At 30.1% G+C, this 16,095-nt stretch overlaps 2 protein-coding genes across 4 annotated transcripts; both read left to right on the forward strand.

Moving 5' to 3' along the window:
* Positions 1-2,898: 2,898 nt before the first annotated feature.
* On the forward strand, positions 2,899-6,193 carry LOC112784109 (uncharacterized). Of its 2 annotated transcripts, none has more exons than XM_072229849.1 (4): positions 2,899-3,182; positions 3,634-4,081; positions 4,971-5,259; positions 5,903-6,193. In XM_072229849.1, the coding sequence occupies exons 1-4, from the start codon at positions 3,022-3,024 to the stop codon at positions 6,064-6,066; spliced, it is 1,062 nt and encodes a 353-aa protein (XP_072085950.1). In that variant the 5' UTR covers positions 2,899-3,021; the 3' UTR covers positions 6,067-6,193. The 2 variants fall into 2 exon arrangements, with proteins under 2 accessions (XP_072085950.1, XP_025683013.1); XM_025827228.3 differs by having other exon boundaries at positions 2,906-3,182; positions 5,865-6,046.
* A 3,998-nt stretch (positions 6,194-10,191) lies between these two features.
* LOC112784499 (uncharacterized) lies at positions 10,192-15,655 on the forward strand. 2 transcript variants are annotated; one of them, XM_025827731.3, is made up of 16 exons: positions 10,192-10,471; positions 10,568-10,627; positions 10,808-10,841; positions 10,985-11,088; positions 11,166-11,253; positions 11,795-11,940; positions 12,025-12,126; positions 12,783-12,854; positions 12,930-13,029; positions 13,305-13,387; positions 13,612-13,689; positions 13,791-13,889; positions 13,980-14,030; positions 14,122-14,178; positions 14,268-14,309; positions 15,382-15,655. In XM_025827731.3, exons 1-16 carry the CDS (start codon positions 10,238-10,240, stop codon positions 15,433-15,435), a joined length of 1,404 nt encoding a protein of 467 aa, XP_025683516.1. In that variant the 5' UTR covers positions 10,192-10,237; the 3' UTR covers positions 15,436-15,655. The 2 variants fall into 2 exon arrangements, with proteins under 2 accessions (XP_025683516.1, XP_025683517.1); XM_025827732.3 differs by lacking the exon at positions 10,808-10,841 and having other exon boundaries at positions 10,975-11,088.
* The last annotated feature ends 440 nt before the right edge of the window (positions 15,656-16,095 follow it).

Consider the following 16,095-nt stretch of genomic DNA (forward strand, 5'->3'; position numbering starts at 1 on the left):
ATGTGAGATTTATGTGTAAAGTTTTTTAGTGTATAAAAATTAAATTTAAATTTAAATTTAAATTTAAATGCATTTCAACTACATTCTCTTATTTTAATTTTGATGTTATCAGATTATCCAATTAGATTTATGCATTTTGATAATTTAAAATATATATATATATATATATATATATATATATATATATATATATATATTTGAAACTTAGTTACTTCACTATTTTTATAAACAATAAAGTTCTACATCTGAGTAAAATACTTAATCAAGTCTAACTAAATTGTTATAACAATTCTTCAAATTACGCGACTCCTTCTCCTTCTCCTTCTTCCAAATTCGCACACACATGTTCTTCTTCCTCTCTCCCCCTAAATCCTCCTCCTCCTCCTCCTCCTCCTCCCTAATATTGCGTCTTCTTCTTTTTTTTTTTCATTATCGTCATCATCAATAACATCAACATTTCTTCTTCTTTTTCTTTTCCTCCTAAATTCGCATACACATGTTCTTCTTCCTCCCTCCTCCTCCTCCTCCCCAATGTTGCGTCTTCTTCTTTTTCATTATCGTCATCACCAATAACATCAACATTTCTTCGTCGTTATCTTCCTCTTTCGTTATTGTCATCACCAATAACACCAATATTTTGTTAACATCTTTATTGGTTTTGATTTTCTCTTATGCCATCATTAAATAATTTCGATTCATTTCTTAGTTTATTTTGGTTCATTTGTATGTTAATTGAGGTTCACTTGAATCTACTGGTAAGTATTGATCAAATTTTGTATTTTTTAAGTAATTTCAGTTCATTTCTTAGTTTAATTGAGGTTCATTTAGATTCAGAAATAAATTCGATGTATTTTTATTAATGATTGAGTCTTTTTTACTATTTGTTCAAATCTGAACTAATTTTGGTTCATTTGTGTGCTAATTGAGGTTCGCTTGTTGCTGTTGATAAGTATTGACCAAATTTTTTAGCAAAGAAGAATAAAATTATTCATTATCACTTCATTCCATGGCATTAGATTCCACTATATTCCATTCAATTAGTTCAGTTTTGAACAAGCAGTCAAAAAGTCTCAATCATCAATAAAAACACATCGAATTCATTTTTGGATCCAAATGAACCTCAAATAAACTAATAAATGAATCGAAATTACTTAAGGAATAAAAAACTTGGTCAAAACTTAACAGTAGCATTAACTGAATCTCAATTAACACACAAATGAACCGAAATTAGTTCAGTTTTGAACAAGCAGTCAAAAAGACTCAATAATCAACAAAACACATACAATTTATTTCTGGATCCAAATGAACCTCAATTAAACTAAGAAATAAACCGAAATTACTTAAGAAATAAAAAATTTGGTCAATACTTATTAGCAACATCAAGTGAACCTCAATTAATTTACAAATGAACTGAAATTAGTTCAGTTTTGAACAAGCAGTCAAAAAGACTCAATCATCAACAAAAACACATTAAATTCATTTTTGAATCCAAATGAACCTCAATTAAAAGGAGGAAATGAAAAAACGCAGCAACAACAGCAACAATAAAAGAATGACGATTGAGAGAAAATATGCGAATAAGAAGAAGGAACGCAAAGTAAAAAAAAGAAATGCGAAGACGAAGAAGGAAGAAAGCGAAGAAGAAGAAGGAAGAACACGAAGAAAAAAGAACGCAAAGACAAAGACGAAGAAGCGTTAATGAAACGCGCGTGTGTACACATTGGTATAATGAAAGTGGTTTTTGTTGAATTTGACCTGCTTAGTTAGACTTTGATTTTAATTTTGATGTTAGGGGATTATCCAATTAGATTTATGCATTTAGATAATTTTTAAAAAAATATATTTAAAACTTAGTTACTTCACTATTTTTATAAAATAATTATGAAATAAGAAAGGCTGCAAAACATGTCAAGTTGCCAACCCAAAAATCCGACTCTCCTCCTAACCCCATAGAGGTTAAATGGACTCATAGTATCATATATCAAGTAGTTTTGAGTCTATTTTTAGCTGGTCCATTTAAAGCTAGTCCGGTAAATTATACGAGTTTTTTTTTTTTTTTTTTTGGTGACTGTAAATTATACGAGTTAACCCGTATATTTTCTTTTTAAGTTTTTAAAAATTCACTCTTGGATAACAAAAATAATTTTGGAAAAAAATGTATTAGGATAAAAAATAACAACTTTTAGCCTTTTAGGTTCAAAATATCTTAAACAACTAGGATTTGTCTTTTAAAAGAATGACCTAGATTGGACTGAATTATTTTTTAAAACTCAAAAATTTTATTTTTTAAAAAATCAAATGAGCTACTCGTTTAATCTGCATACGTACTAGCCCATTCAACTCGATTTATTTGCGAGTTAGTCATATAGTTATATTGAACTCGTTTAGCGTCTTATTTTTACGAGTCTGATTTTAAAAACATAAATTCATTTATTTAAGTCAGATAAACGGACTTATTTAACCCATTTTAATGATCCAAAAAAATTCTAAATTGAATATATTAAATTTTGAGTTTCTTTTATCTATAATATTATAAGTTAAGGATGAATAAGTCATCAGAACCTAAAAGTATACAACCACTTTTCAATAATAGCATAGCCCTTAATATGCAGAAAAGGGTTAACCCTTTGCCAAAAAGAAGACCTATATTTAACAACCACAAAACCCATAACTGAAACCGTTTGTCCAATTCCACATGATTTTGATTATCTATTTTCTATGACATAACAAACAACAAATTCTAGCTATGCTACAGGTGACATTCTTCTTGTAACAAACTTTTTGATCCATTTTAGAATAGTCCATTCATAATTATATTATTATTATTTTTATTAATATATGTTCTGATTGGAAGTTAGCTAACATGTCATAAATACAAACACTTTTTTTCTTTGTTCTATTTTGTTCTCTCATTTTCTTCCCCCTTCTATTACATCTAATTCTTTGCAGCATTATATATAGAGAGACATCAATTTTTGGTGATCATCATCATTATTCCAATTGATCCAAGATAACGAAAGCATGGAGTTCTTTAAAAAGGCCAATGTTATTCGGCTAAAGAGCTACCATGACAAATTTATGTTAGCAGATGATGATGAAGAAACTGTTTACCAAGATCGCAATGGCACCTACAAGAATGCTTTATGGACCGTGGAGATTGCCGAAACTGGTGACGCCATAAGGTGTGTGTTTTAGATTATTCATTTGGAAAATGTTTATGAACAATTTATAATAAATATAAACCTCAGGTTTTAAATTGTTGTTATGGTAGTTGCAATGGTGGGAATTATTGCAACTTTCCTAATACTATTGAATTGTAATAAAATAAGGTAAAACGATACGTTATATTCGCCGATAAATATAATGAAAATTCGTATTTTCTCTCTCTTTAATTTGAGTTTTATCCTTATGTTGTTATTGAAACTTGGTAAAAAATTCACCTGTAATTATGTTCATAGAAAGTTAAAAATTTTGATATGTTTGACTAAAAGTTATCATCAAATATTAACTTCACATCAACCTAATTGTATACTACAATTTGAAACACTACATAAACCTATTATTGATATAACTTCTATAATGAATAAGATATGATTATTTCTCTAAAGATTATTGCAAATTTTATGCCTCTAGGTTGAAGAGTTGTTATGGGAAATACTTGACAGCATCAAACGTGCCATTCCTTTTGAAGAGCACTGCCAAGAAAGTGTTTCAAACATTACCAAACAGGTTGGATTCCTCTATAGAGTGGGAACCCATTAGAGAGGGGGTTCAGGTAAGGCTCCGGACGCGTTACGGCCGGTTTCTACGGGGCAACGGAGGGTTGCCGCCGTGGAGAAACACCATTACTCATGATGTTCCACATAGAACCGCAACCGCGAATTGGGTTCTATGGGATGTGGAGATAGTTGAGCTTCAAATGCAAGGCCATGAAAACCCTAGATTTAAACCTAGTAGACTTTCCCCTATGACTACTCCAAATTATTCTCCAAACCTAACGCCAACGGAGATTAGTTCCGCCACTACTTCTCCAGGGAGTGACCATAATAGCAAAATTGAGATTTGGTCTCCAAAAGTAGAGGTTTGTCCCTTGAATTAAGATTAATTAATAATAACCTTTGCAATAGAACAAGAAAGTATGCATCACCATAATTTAGTTTCTTGTTGTTTCGTTATTAATATTAAAATTAATCATCAATCATTGCATAGAGGGAATTGGAAAACTGTGTGCCATAAAAGTATTTGAATAATAATTACAACATATAGTATTGAACATAAAGATTTTTCATCCTTTAATATAGATAAGTACATTTTGTGTATGCTTTTTCTTTCTTTTTTAATTTTTTCTTTAGATTAAGCTTCATAATAATATATGACGAGTTGCATTTTACTAGCTAATTCCAACCTATTTTTTCTATTGAACATCCAAAATCTTATTTAAAAATGCAGGTTTTTTATCAACATAAAATTATTTGTCTTAAAAATTTAAATTAATAGAAAAAACTAAATGAATAATTATATATCTATTCACAACATTTAGTTGATATTGCTTGCCACAATCAATGCTATATAAATATACCTTAAAAAGTATATAACATTTACAATAGGATAGTCAAGTTTTGGAAAAAAAAAAGGGATAAAGTATATATTTTTTTAATATTTGTGATTTTTTTCAAAAAATCTCTAATGTTTAATTCCATTCAATTTTATTCTTAATATTTTTTATTTATGTCAAAATTGCCTCCTGAACGTTAAATTCATCTAAAATATTAAAATTGAACAAATAAAAAACGTTAGAAATAAAATTGAATGAAATTAAATATTAGAGTTATTTTTTAAAAAAAATTACAAATATTAAAAACAAAAAGTATACTTTATCAAACAAAATTTCAAAAAATGCCTTTTATTTTCTATGTGCATGAATAACAAACACATGAACTTATATTAACTAGCTTGTTTTGTATATGTAGCTTAATAATAATTATGATAGTGTTCTATCTCCGAAAGAGGGAAGGACTATATATTATGGTATTGGCAATGAAAAGGGTGAAGTGAGGGAGGGAAGTAAAGAGGAATCTTTCATCTTCTATGGAAAAAGTGTGGAGGAATTGAAGGAGCATATGAAGCAGCAAACAGGGCTTGATGATATTCTTGTGTGTTGTCGTAATCCATTGAATTCTAAACTCTATCCCCTTCGTTTGCATCTACCTCCCATCAAAAATGCCATGCATGTTGTGGTGGTTCCTTCCACATTCCAAGGTAATTAGGCTATTTTTCTCTAATAATTAATAAATAAATAAATAATTCCCTTTTTCTATTGACATAATGACAATTTAAGTCTCGATGAATTGGTTATTAGTTATTACTATTGAAGATTCCTTTTTTCCTTTGTACATTAGTGTATATAGTTAATGGTCTGTTAGTGTTTGTAAACTTACATTTTTCATTCTATGCATACAAATAAAATAGAAAAAGTCAAAACATTAAGAATTTGACCTTCTGCTAATAACAATATTTTTGTCTCCTAAATGCTGATGCTCCATAATTCTAATTTTCAAATTATTTTCTTACTTCTGCGTATGTCATTAGACTTGTTCTTACTAGCATCGTTACTGAAATCAACTTTTTTTTTTTAATTAACATCAGCCAACTTTTAAAAATAATTTTATTTATCTTAAATTTTAGACTCTAAATCATAATTATTAACCCTAAATATAAAATAAAGTTAACTAATATTGACTAATTAAATAAAAGTTGATTCCGTATACTTTTTCTTACCGAATTTCGTAATATTTATACATTCACCACAAATTTTGATTTAGTACTAACAGTAATTTATCTTCATTACTAAAATCACACATCAGCTGAATAAGGACATAAGAGATTAGAGGTGTGTTTGCAGTTGGATGTTCCAAGGTTTTGTTTCTGTGCATATTTGTTGAATCAAAACTACAAGTCAAAGGCAACAATTATCAAGCATGGGTTCAAACTACACAGAAGCATACCAAAACTTCAATGTTGCTGAAGGACTCAACAATTTCGGGTGTAATAATACAATTAAATTGATTTTATTTTTTTTAAATGTAATACTTAATAAACTAGCTAGGAATTCTTTGTCACTATTGTAACTAATTATTGTTACAATTTATAAGCGTTAAGAAAATATCTAGTTTATTAAGAATAGAGAAGTAAATTTACGATTCCATAAATAATAATAATCTTATTGAAGAGTTAACACCCAATTTCTTTTTTATCTTAACAAAAAAAAAAGGGACAATATAATTCTTCGTTATAATTTTGAGAGGACAATACGAACATTTCATTAAAAAGTTTATCAAATATTAAAAATTAATTTGTGATGGTTTTGTTTATAATATGTACGATATTTTATTTACAAAGTTCTATACCAACTATCACTATTATTTTTAATGAGGACAAATGTGATACTGAACTAATTGAAAGAACTACGTGTCAAGATGAAACAATAAATTGATCAACGTATAAGTTTGTTAGAGTGTCTCAGATTTAGTTTGTTAGAGTTTTGTGCATGTATAAATTTGTTGATCGACGTCCGACTGTAATTAGTTAGTGATTAGTTTTGGAAAGTTTATTATTAGAGTCTTGCGTGGGTATTGTGGTTTAATCTCTCTTATATAAGGCATATCAAGTTATTATTAAACTTAAACTTAATTCATATTTTCAATACAATTCTTCTACGTTTCTGATTCATGCTACAATATCATAAAGAGAATTAGAAAATCTAATTGAAAAGGCAAAATTAACGGAGTAAACCATCTCTAACGGAGTAGTATAATTATATGAATCTAATTAAAAAGAAAGTAAATGCATCTTAGCCATATAACAAGAATCACAAAGTGGTGTCTTTATTGAATTCAAAGTAGGTGGAAACAGATTACAGTGTTTTATCACAGATATTACAGTTTTTGGGACTGAATGTCCAAGCCTTTTATGCCATAAGGAATACTCATTACATTTAGCAACAAAAGCTTTAGAAAAATTAGAAGCTGAAATAGGAGCTGATTGATTATTTTTTGTAACAACTACATTTTCAAATTCATAAACGCCATGCCTAGGAGCTCCCTTGAGCAGAATTTTGTGAGTTCCCTGAGATTTCACATAGCACACATTAACATGAAACTTAAAATAAATATCATTATCAGCTGCAAATTTTTGGATACTAACAAGATTTTGGGCTATATCAGGAGCATGCAATAGGTTATTTAAAATAAATGTATCATGATTATCTCAAAAAATAAGAAAAGATGAATCAACATTAGAAATCTTGGTACCTGAACCATTACTCAAGAAGATTTGATCAAGACTTTTATATTTCAAGATTGTCAATAAATTTGATGAATCGGCTGTTACATGATGACTTGCACCAGTGTCAGAGAACCAAGCAGAATCTGAGAGAGATGCTAGAGAGACAAGGTAAGCTCGAGGATTATGGAAGGTAGAAGATGGTGGCAGGGTTGATGATGAAGATTGAGAGGTGGCAAAGGGACTAAATTGGCTTGAAATGCTTGATCAAATATGTGAAAACATGAAAGAGCAATGTGACCATGTTTGCTACAAACTTGGCATTGAGGGCACGAGTCTTGATTTAAATTTTGTCTACCTCTGAAGAATCTTGATCCGCGACCTCTTCTTGGCTGTGAAGTTTCATGAAAATTTTCTCTTCCAATTTGAGTAGGATATGTAAAATTAGCTTGCACGCACAAGAAGGCCAAGTTGAGATTTTCTAAACCTTTCATACATATCCTCATGTGCCAGACACCAGATCTTGTCATGATTGATAATATATACATGGCATATTCTTCATTGATGCCATCAGTAATAGCAGCGATATGCTCATCTAATGAAAGAAGATGTCCGATACCAGCGAGTGCATCAACTATCTTGCGGATTCTTTGAAGATATTCTGTAGCAGTCAATTCATCAAGAGTTAATTTTTCATTCTAGCACTGATTTTCGCTTGTTTGCCTTTTCAAATTCTGATTGGGCATCCGATCTTGATGATAGACGATCAACTTGTGGTTATTGTGTTTACATGGGTTCCAATTTGATAGCTTGGTCGAGTAAGAAACAGGCTTCGGTCAGCCGGTCCAGTACTGAAGTTGAGTATAGGGGGCTAGCTGCTGCGGATACTAAGTTAATTTGGATTCAAAACTTTCTCAAGGAACTTCACATATCATCATCAGACATTTCAGTTCTCTACTGTGACAATATCAACGCTGTTCTTCTTGCAGCAAACCCAATATTACACAGTCGCACCAAGCATTTTGAGATCGATTTACACTTTGTTAGAAATAGAGTTAACTAAAATCAACTAAAGGTGGTTTATATAAGTGCTGTTGATCAAGTGGCTGACATATTTACTAAGTCGTTAACAGCTAATCCCTTTGAAAAATTTAAGTCCAAACTCAAGGTAATTTCTAAAATTCTCCTAAATTTGAGGGGCGTAATGAGGACAAGTGTGATACTGAACTAATTGAAAGAACTACGTATCAAGATGAAGCAATAACTTGATCAACGTGTAAATTTGTTAGAGTATTTCTGGTTTAGTTTGTTAAAGTCTTATGCATGTATAAGTTTATTGATCCAGCTATAATTAGTTAGTGATTAATTTCAGAGAGTTTGTTAGAGTCTTGCGTAGGTCTTGTGATTTAATTTCTCTTATATAAAATATGTTAGGTTATTATTGAATTTAAACTTAATTCACATTTTCAATATAATTTTTTTAGATTTCTGATTCATGCTCTCTTTTCTAAAGCACCTTTCACTCTCTAATTCTCTTTAACTTTCAACTATCTCGTCTTCATCATCAAAAGTTCGACTTCTATTAATTCTACTGGACCATTTATCTTGTCATATTTAACATCATTAATACTACAATTTTGATCGAACCAATTTTACGTAAATTCTATATCTACCATGTTAGCAGGACTAATTTGATTAGAAAATTAAATGGCTGAAGATCAATTATGTAATTTAAAATTGTAAGAGAACGTTTTGTCTTTTGAATAAATATTTAGATGTCCAAAAACGTATTTTTTTTCGTTAACTGTGACTATGAAAAGACCCAAATTGAGTGTTCCTTCAATTTGGGAGTTTAATATGAAACTGAAATTCTGTTTTAACTTTAATCTAATAATTAACAAGCCAAACACCTATATTTAAGTATTTTTGTCAACTAATTATAAGTTATCAAAAAATTTTTAACTTGTAGTCTTTTAAAAACTTCTCGTGTCATTTACAAAAAAATTATGTGTCATTTTTAATTAAATCATGTATTTTTCTTATCGTTAAATTAATTAAATTGTATTAAACTCTTATATAAGAGTTGTAGCTATTTTTATATCATTTATAATAAATTAATTTATTTTTTAATTTCAAAATATATTTAAATGTATTTGGTTAGTTGAGTGAATTAAAATTTTAGATTTGTGATTTTTTAAGATTTTTTTGTCATTTATTAAAATTTTTTGTGTTATTTTTAACAAATTTTTGTGTTATTAACTAAAAATGATTGTTATTTGTTAAATTAATTATGTGATATTGAAGTAAGAAAAAGAAGATAATAATAATTGTAATAATAAAAGAGGAGGAAAAAGAAAAAAAAAATTAAACAAAAAAATTGGTTATGTATCATTAAATTAAAAAAATATTTTTTATTTTTTACTATGTTTAACAAAATTTTACTTCTAAAAATAAAATATTAAAAAAAAAGTTTTAAAAATTATAATTTATATATTTTTAAAAGATTTTTTAATTTAAAAATATTTTAATATAATAATAAATAAAAATTATTTTTATATTATTATATTTAAATATAATTATTAGATGAAAAAATATATGAGATATTTAAATATAAAATTATTTTTAAATTTTTTAAAAGTATTACTTAATTTTTTTTAAACAAGTAAAAAGAAACGGAAAAAAATAGAAGGAGAAGAAAAAATAAAAAGAGGAAAAGATGGTAATAATAAGGACAATGATGATAACGAAAATAGAAGAGGAAAAAGAAAAAGAAAATACGAGAACAAAAACAAAATAGGCAAGAAATGCTTAGCTAAATTTGATTTTGTTGGACTTAAAAAAACAACTTGCTTGTCTACCATTCCTAATAATAATAATAATAATAATAATAATAATAATAATAGAATATCAATATCAATTACAATTTAAAATCCAATATCCCTACGAAAAAGAAGCGATGGCAGGTGCAGCTGCAGCGTTGTTATTGTGTCAGCCGCATAGCTTCGTAACCGCTAACTGCTTCTTCTCAGCTTCTCAAAGGAAAACCAGCAACACCGTTATTTCTTCTAAGCATGAGGTGCTGGTGGTTGTTGGCGCCGGAGCTGCTGGTGTCTATGCAGCCATTCATGCCAAGACTCTCGCACCGCACCTCACTGTTCTCATTTTTGATAAGGGATACCCTCTCTCCAAGGTCTCTCTCTCTCTTTTCGATTATCCTATTAACCTACTCAATTCTCCATTTTTTTCCTTCTTTTTTCTCATTCTTCTTCTTTGTTGTTGTTGGTAGGTTAAAATTTCTGGAGGAGGCAGATGCAATGTCACAAATGGCCATTGTGCTGACAATATGGTAACATACTAACATTCCGTTCTAGCAATTAGCATTGTGTTTCTATTTTCCGCTCTTTCTCTTTTTTTTTTTTTTTTTTGTAATAAAATTAATTAACAGGAGGTGATTTAGTTATGTTATGTGTTATCTAACTCCTTTGAGGGGTAATAATGTTCAGTGCTGTCACTTTCATCGGTGTAGATTTTAGGGCAAATAACACTCACCTTAGGAAAAGGTATAGTGAAATTCAACTTGACTCCACTTTATTTGTGAAATTAAGTCTAGGATATTTGTTTTTATTGTCCCCTACTTGCATTGAGTTGCTTTATTAGGGTAATTTGATGTTTCGGATGATGATTAGTTTGTAGATTTTGGCAGAAAACTATCCGAGGGGTCACAAGGAACTGAGAGGATCTTTCTTTAATTTGCATAGCCCAGTGGATACCATGGCTTGGTTTACCTCTCATGGGGTGGAACTGAAGGTTGTGCTTTGAAAACCCTGCTTGCTGCTTGTTTCTGATTCAAATGGTTGTCTCTGATTTCTGACTAATGCTTGTAGACTGAGGACGATGGTAGGGTGTTTCCGGTCAGCAATAGCTCTTCTTCAATAGTTGATTGTCTTATGTCTGAAGTGAAACAAAGGGGAGGTATGTTGACATAGAAAGGAATCCTATTGGTTTTTTGCATCATGCAGATTCTGGTTAGTGAAACCTCATTTGTATGCTAAGTGCTGAAATTGAGCATTCTGTAACTTGCTTTTTATGTGGTAATAAATTCTGTCCTCACTGTTACAGCGTAAATATAATTTATCTGAAGTTAAATCCTGGTCACTAGGTAAAACAATTTTGTAGCTGGTGAATCAGGTTTTTTATGTTTAATGAACTGGAGGCTTTTTCTGTTTCTAGTTTTTTTGGTTCTATAAGATATATATTAGCCAAAGGTTCAGTTTTCTCAAAGCCGTAGCATTATTGTAAAATTGACATTAACTGTTAAGTTTATGGTCTGTCAGCTACATATTAAGTTTGCATCTATATTTGTATATACACATATATATCACGGGATTCGTTCAATTCATCAATTTTAAATTGCATATTCCTTGATCACGTCTGTTGTATCAATACTTATATGAATTTGAATTAAATTAGATCTGTTCAATTTGTTAATGCTGAACTGTGTATTCTCAATCAGTTTATCTGCAGACAAGAAAAATTGTAAAAACAGCATCTGTTACAAACAGTGGCAAATTCCTTCTTGAGATTCAGCAGCAACCAGCTGATCATGCAGAACATGTTAAAGCTGATTACCTATTGATTGCTACTGGTAGTAGTCAACAGGTTGGGGCGGATAACCTTTTTTATAATTTTTTTAAGACTCATCAACAAGATCAGCTTTTCTTAATCAAGTTCTGTCTGTCACAGGGTTATACTCTTGCATCTCAACTTGGTCATTCAATTGTAGATCCAGTGCCAAGCTTATTTACATTTAAAATAGAAGATTTACGTTTGAAGGAGTTGTCTGGGGTAAAGTACTAATATATGAAGCATTCTGATTCTAAAGAAACTTTCAAGCTTTTTATTGGTCAAAGCAACTTTCATTTGAAGCATGCTTGCCATTTTTTCGTTGCATCACTTCTGAGCTATTTTCCCCTTTTCTATGACTTCACAAAACTACTCACACCACATGATAATGAGAGGTAGCCAAGTTTACAAATTGTGACACAAAAATTTGATATGATCTATAATATTTGTTGAATATTGTACTTGTGGTTAGATTACGATCAGGATGTCTAGTGAACAAAGCTGTGTCTACCGAATTATGAATGATTTTTCTCTGATAGCTCCTTTTTAATGAAAAGTGGATGGCAAAACAAGAGGCAAGAGGAGACTTGTTCCTTCTGTAGCTCCTATTACACAGTCCTCGTTTAATGCTATCCCTACTCAGGATTTTGCCCTAATTTTCGCACTGCGTGTATTCAATTTTAATAAACTGGTTTAATAACGAAGATGAGTCATTACGGTACTCTTACATTAGACTAGTGATTCTTTTCGTCCTTGGTCATCATTGAGGATCCAAACTCATTGTCTATACCAGTGACTATAGAAGTGTTTCTCAATAACTTTGCTTCTTTTCTGAACATTTCTCTTCTCTTTTATTTATTTTCTTAGTTCATTGTCAGGTTACATTCCCTAAAGTTAAAGTGAGGTTAAAATTGGAGTGTGTCCAAAGGAATATACCACAGCTTACACAGGTATGCTTTAATTTTATCATTATCACTGATCATATAGTTAAGAACAGATATGTATAATATTTTGAAACATTTTAGGTTGGCCCAATGTTAGTTACACATTGGGGACTCAGTGGGCCAGTTATTCTCCGATTATCTGCTTGGGGTGCTCGATACCTTTTCAGTGAGGGTTACAAAGGTGAAGGAAAGTTGTGCCATTTACTGAAGTTGGAATCCTTAGAATATGATAGAATTGAAGTGAATTATTCTATGGAACTGAGAGCTTGGAATGATAATAATTTACAAATACAATTCATTTACAAATCATATTGTGTAATATCTCACGATCGCATAATACGTAATTTTTCTGAATCTATTCATTTCCCATGAGTTGTAGTCAATTCTAAAGTGTTTAGGAATAAAATACATTTCCATTTATCCATTTACAGAGATATTGGTATCATTTGATTCCAGGGAGACTTATTGTGGATTTTGTCCCTGATGTGCATGTTGGAAGTTTGAAGTCCATTCTTTCTAATCACAAGCATAAATTTGCGGTAAATAGTGGATCTAGTCCTTACTTCTACATTCTACAAAGCTACATGCATGTTATGGTATTTAGTTGGATGCTGAAGGTTATTTATATTATTTCTCTTGCTAGGTTGGGTAATATTTTTTCAATCCATTTCTCTTGCTAGATTTTTTTATTCAACTTCATGCATTGAGAAGCATAAAAACATGGAGTGATTCAATAAAATTTTTTTTGCTTGTGCCTTTGCAGAAGCAAAAGTTGCTCAATTCATGTCCTCCTGAGTTTGGCATAACAAAAAGATTTTGGAGCTATGTGCTCCAACGGCAGGTTTTACTGTTATCCTCAAGTCCTCACTTGTTAGTTTTAATTTTTCAAGCTTAAGAAATGGAAAATTCTTCACAAAATTTATAACAGTTATTCATATGCAGGGCATAAGTGGGGATATATTGTGGGCTTCTATTTCAAATGTTTCATTAATGTCCATTAGTTCTCTGTTAAAGGAATGCATATATGAAGTTAATGGCAAGGTAAGATTCCCTGATCACTGTCTATTAAATTTACTGTTAATAATATCATGTTTCCTTTATATAACATGGTTTTTTCCCCCTCTAATGAAGGGTCAATTCAAAGATGAATTTGTTACGGCTGGTGGTGTTCCCTTATCGGAGGTTCTCTTCTTCTCTCACTCTTTATCCTCTTCACTACTACCCTTTCATTGGTTAGAAATATAATGATCCTTTAACTTTTGTGTTTTGAAAGATTTCACTTAACACAATGGAAAGCAAGATTTGCCCACGTCTTTTCTTTGCCGGAGAGGTAGCTCTTTTATTTATTTATGTAAATTTAAAAACAATTTGAACTTGTGGAGAATAACTATTGGTAATCTAAATGTATATGCTTTGCAGATACTGAATGTTGATGGTGTAACTGGTGGTTTCAATTTCCAGGTAAATACATTTGACTAAAATATTATCCTAACTTCCAAAATCGCTGTCAACGAAATGTTCTGTACTTATTTTAATTCGTGCACCTAGTTGATATACATTTCTCCATTTACTTGGAGCCTATCCAATAGTAGAGTGGTATATGTTGACTCCGTGTATGAGATTAAATAAGTACAAATAACCCATCTCTAGTTTTGATTTTCTTGCCTCAGAGAACATTTCTGTAATTTGTGGTATATTCTTGTATGAAGGTTCACTTAAGCTTCAATCCGTTTTTGAATATATTTTACTTGTGCTTTCGTGTTGCCCTACATTTGACGTGTTTATGTAACACAGCACAAGCTCTATGATTCTTCTTCTTAGATTATTCCAAGCATATACTCTATAATATTTTTTTTAAAAAAAGAGAAAGCTCTTCAACCATCGTGGTACTTTTGGTTGATTGGGAAAGTTGCTTCATTCATTCTCCTTGTTTTTTTTTCGGGGTACTCCTCCCATTATTATTTTAAGTCTTTGATTGTGTTGATAATTATAATCTCAGGTATATGGGACATGTGAAGTGTTCTACCTAATTGGTCAATGCATGGTTGCTTTGTTAGCAATCAGATGACAACTTATGGCCTCATTTTATAGGGAAAAAAATATAAGAGGCAAATCGATATATACAATGTTGATAAGTATATATTTATTAAATGATATAATTTTTAAAATTAGATTAAATATTTGGTTTCTATGTGTTGTTAGTACAAAAATAATTTACACATAAATCATATATTTCTATATTGGTAACTTTGGTCCACCATTTGGATATCTATTGTCTTGCACGGTAACTAATCTTTTGCTTACTTGTAAGCACCTTGTTGGATGAGAGAAATCATAAATGGTTGAGAGTTTTTCGTGCTCAACGTGGTAAATTTACTTTTTTGTATCATCACCCAAAAGAATCAATTTGATTAGACGCCATAAATAATTGTTGTCTGTGTAATTTAAGTAGATTAGTATTTTATGCATATGATTTAAACAAAAGCTTCATGCTTATTCCTTTTTCTTTTCTTTCTTATATTTTTCAATGCAGAATGCATGGTCAGGTGGATTTATTGCTGGAACTACGATTGGTGCATTAGCTTGAATCTTATCAATATTCAAAGTGAATACCATTTGTATGCTTTTTGGCGGTGGTAATTTCTTTCCATTTTGGGGCCAAGTTGTTTTTTTCTTTTCTCAGGAAGTGGAAGTGTACAAGTTTATCTATCTCTTTGTTTTAATTTCTTATGTGCTTTTCTTTTTATTTTAATAATAATTAGTTTACTGAATCGGATACTTTCTAATAATAATTAATTTATGAAAAATTGTTTTGTCTTGACCTTAAGTGCTTTTAACGGGTAGTTTATGGACTTTTTTATTTTACTTCTTTGACATTTCAAACTCGAATATTGTTGTCACTAAGACACTATATTTTAAACAAGTTGTCATGTAAGATTTAGCAGTAGCTATAATTAGGGATGCCAATTCGAGCCGACCTGCCCTGTTCTGCTTCGATCGGGGCGAGCTTAGTTATCATAATCGAACTAACTGTTAATCAATTCGGACTACTGGATTACTGGTTTAACTAGTGAGTCATAAATTGAATCGATTGATTCGGTTATAATTAAATAATTATATAAAATTTAATTTTTTTATAATAATTTTTTATACTAAATTAACTTATTTTAATAATTTATTAATTAATTATAAAAGAGTTAATATTAATAAATATTATATAATTATCGATAAAAAAAATATAGTATGA

This window comes from Arachis hypogaea, chromosome 20, assembly GCF_003086295.3.
Source record: "Arachis hypogaea cultivar Tifrunner chromosome 20, arahy.Tifrunner.gnm2.J5K5, whole genome shotgun sequence".
NCBI lineage: Eukaryota > Viridiplantae > Streptophyta > Magnoliopsida > Fabales > Fabaceae > Arachis > Arachis hypogaea.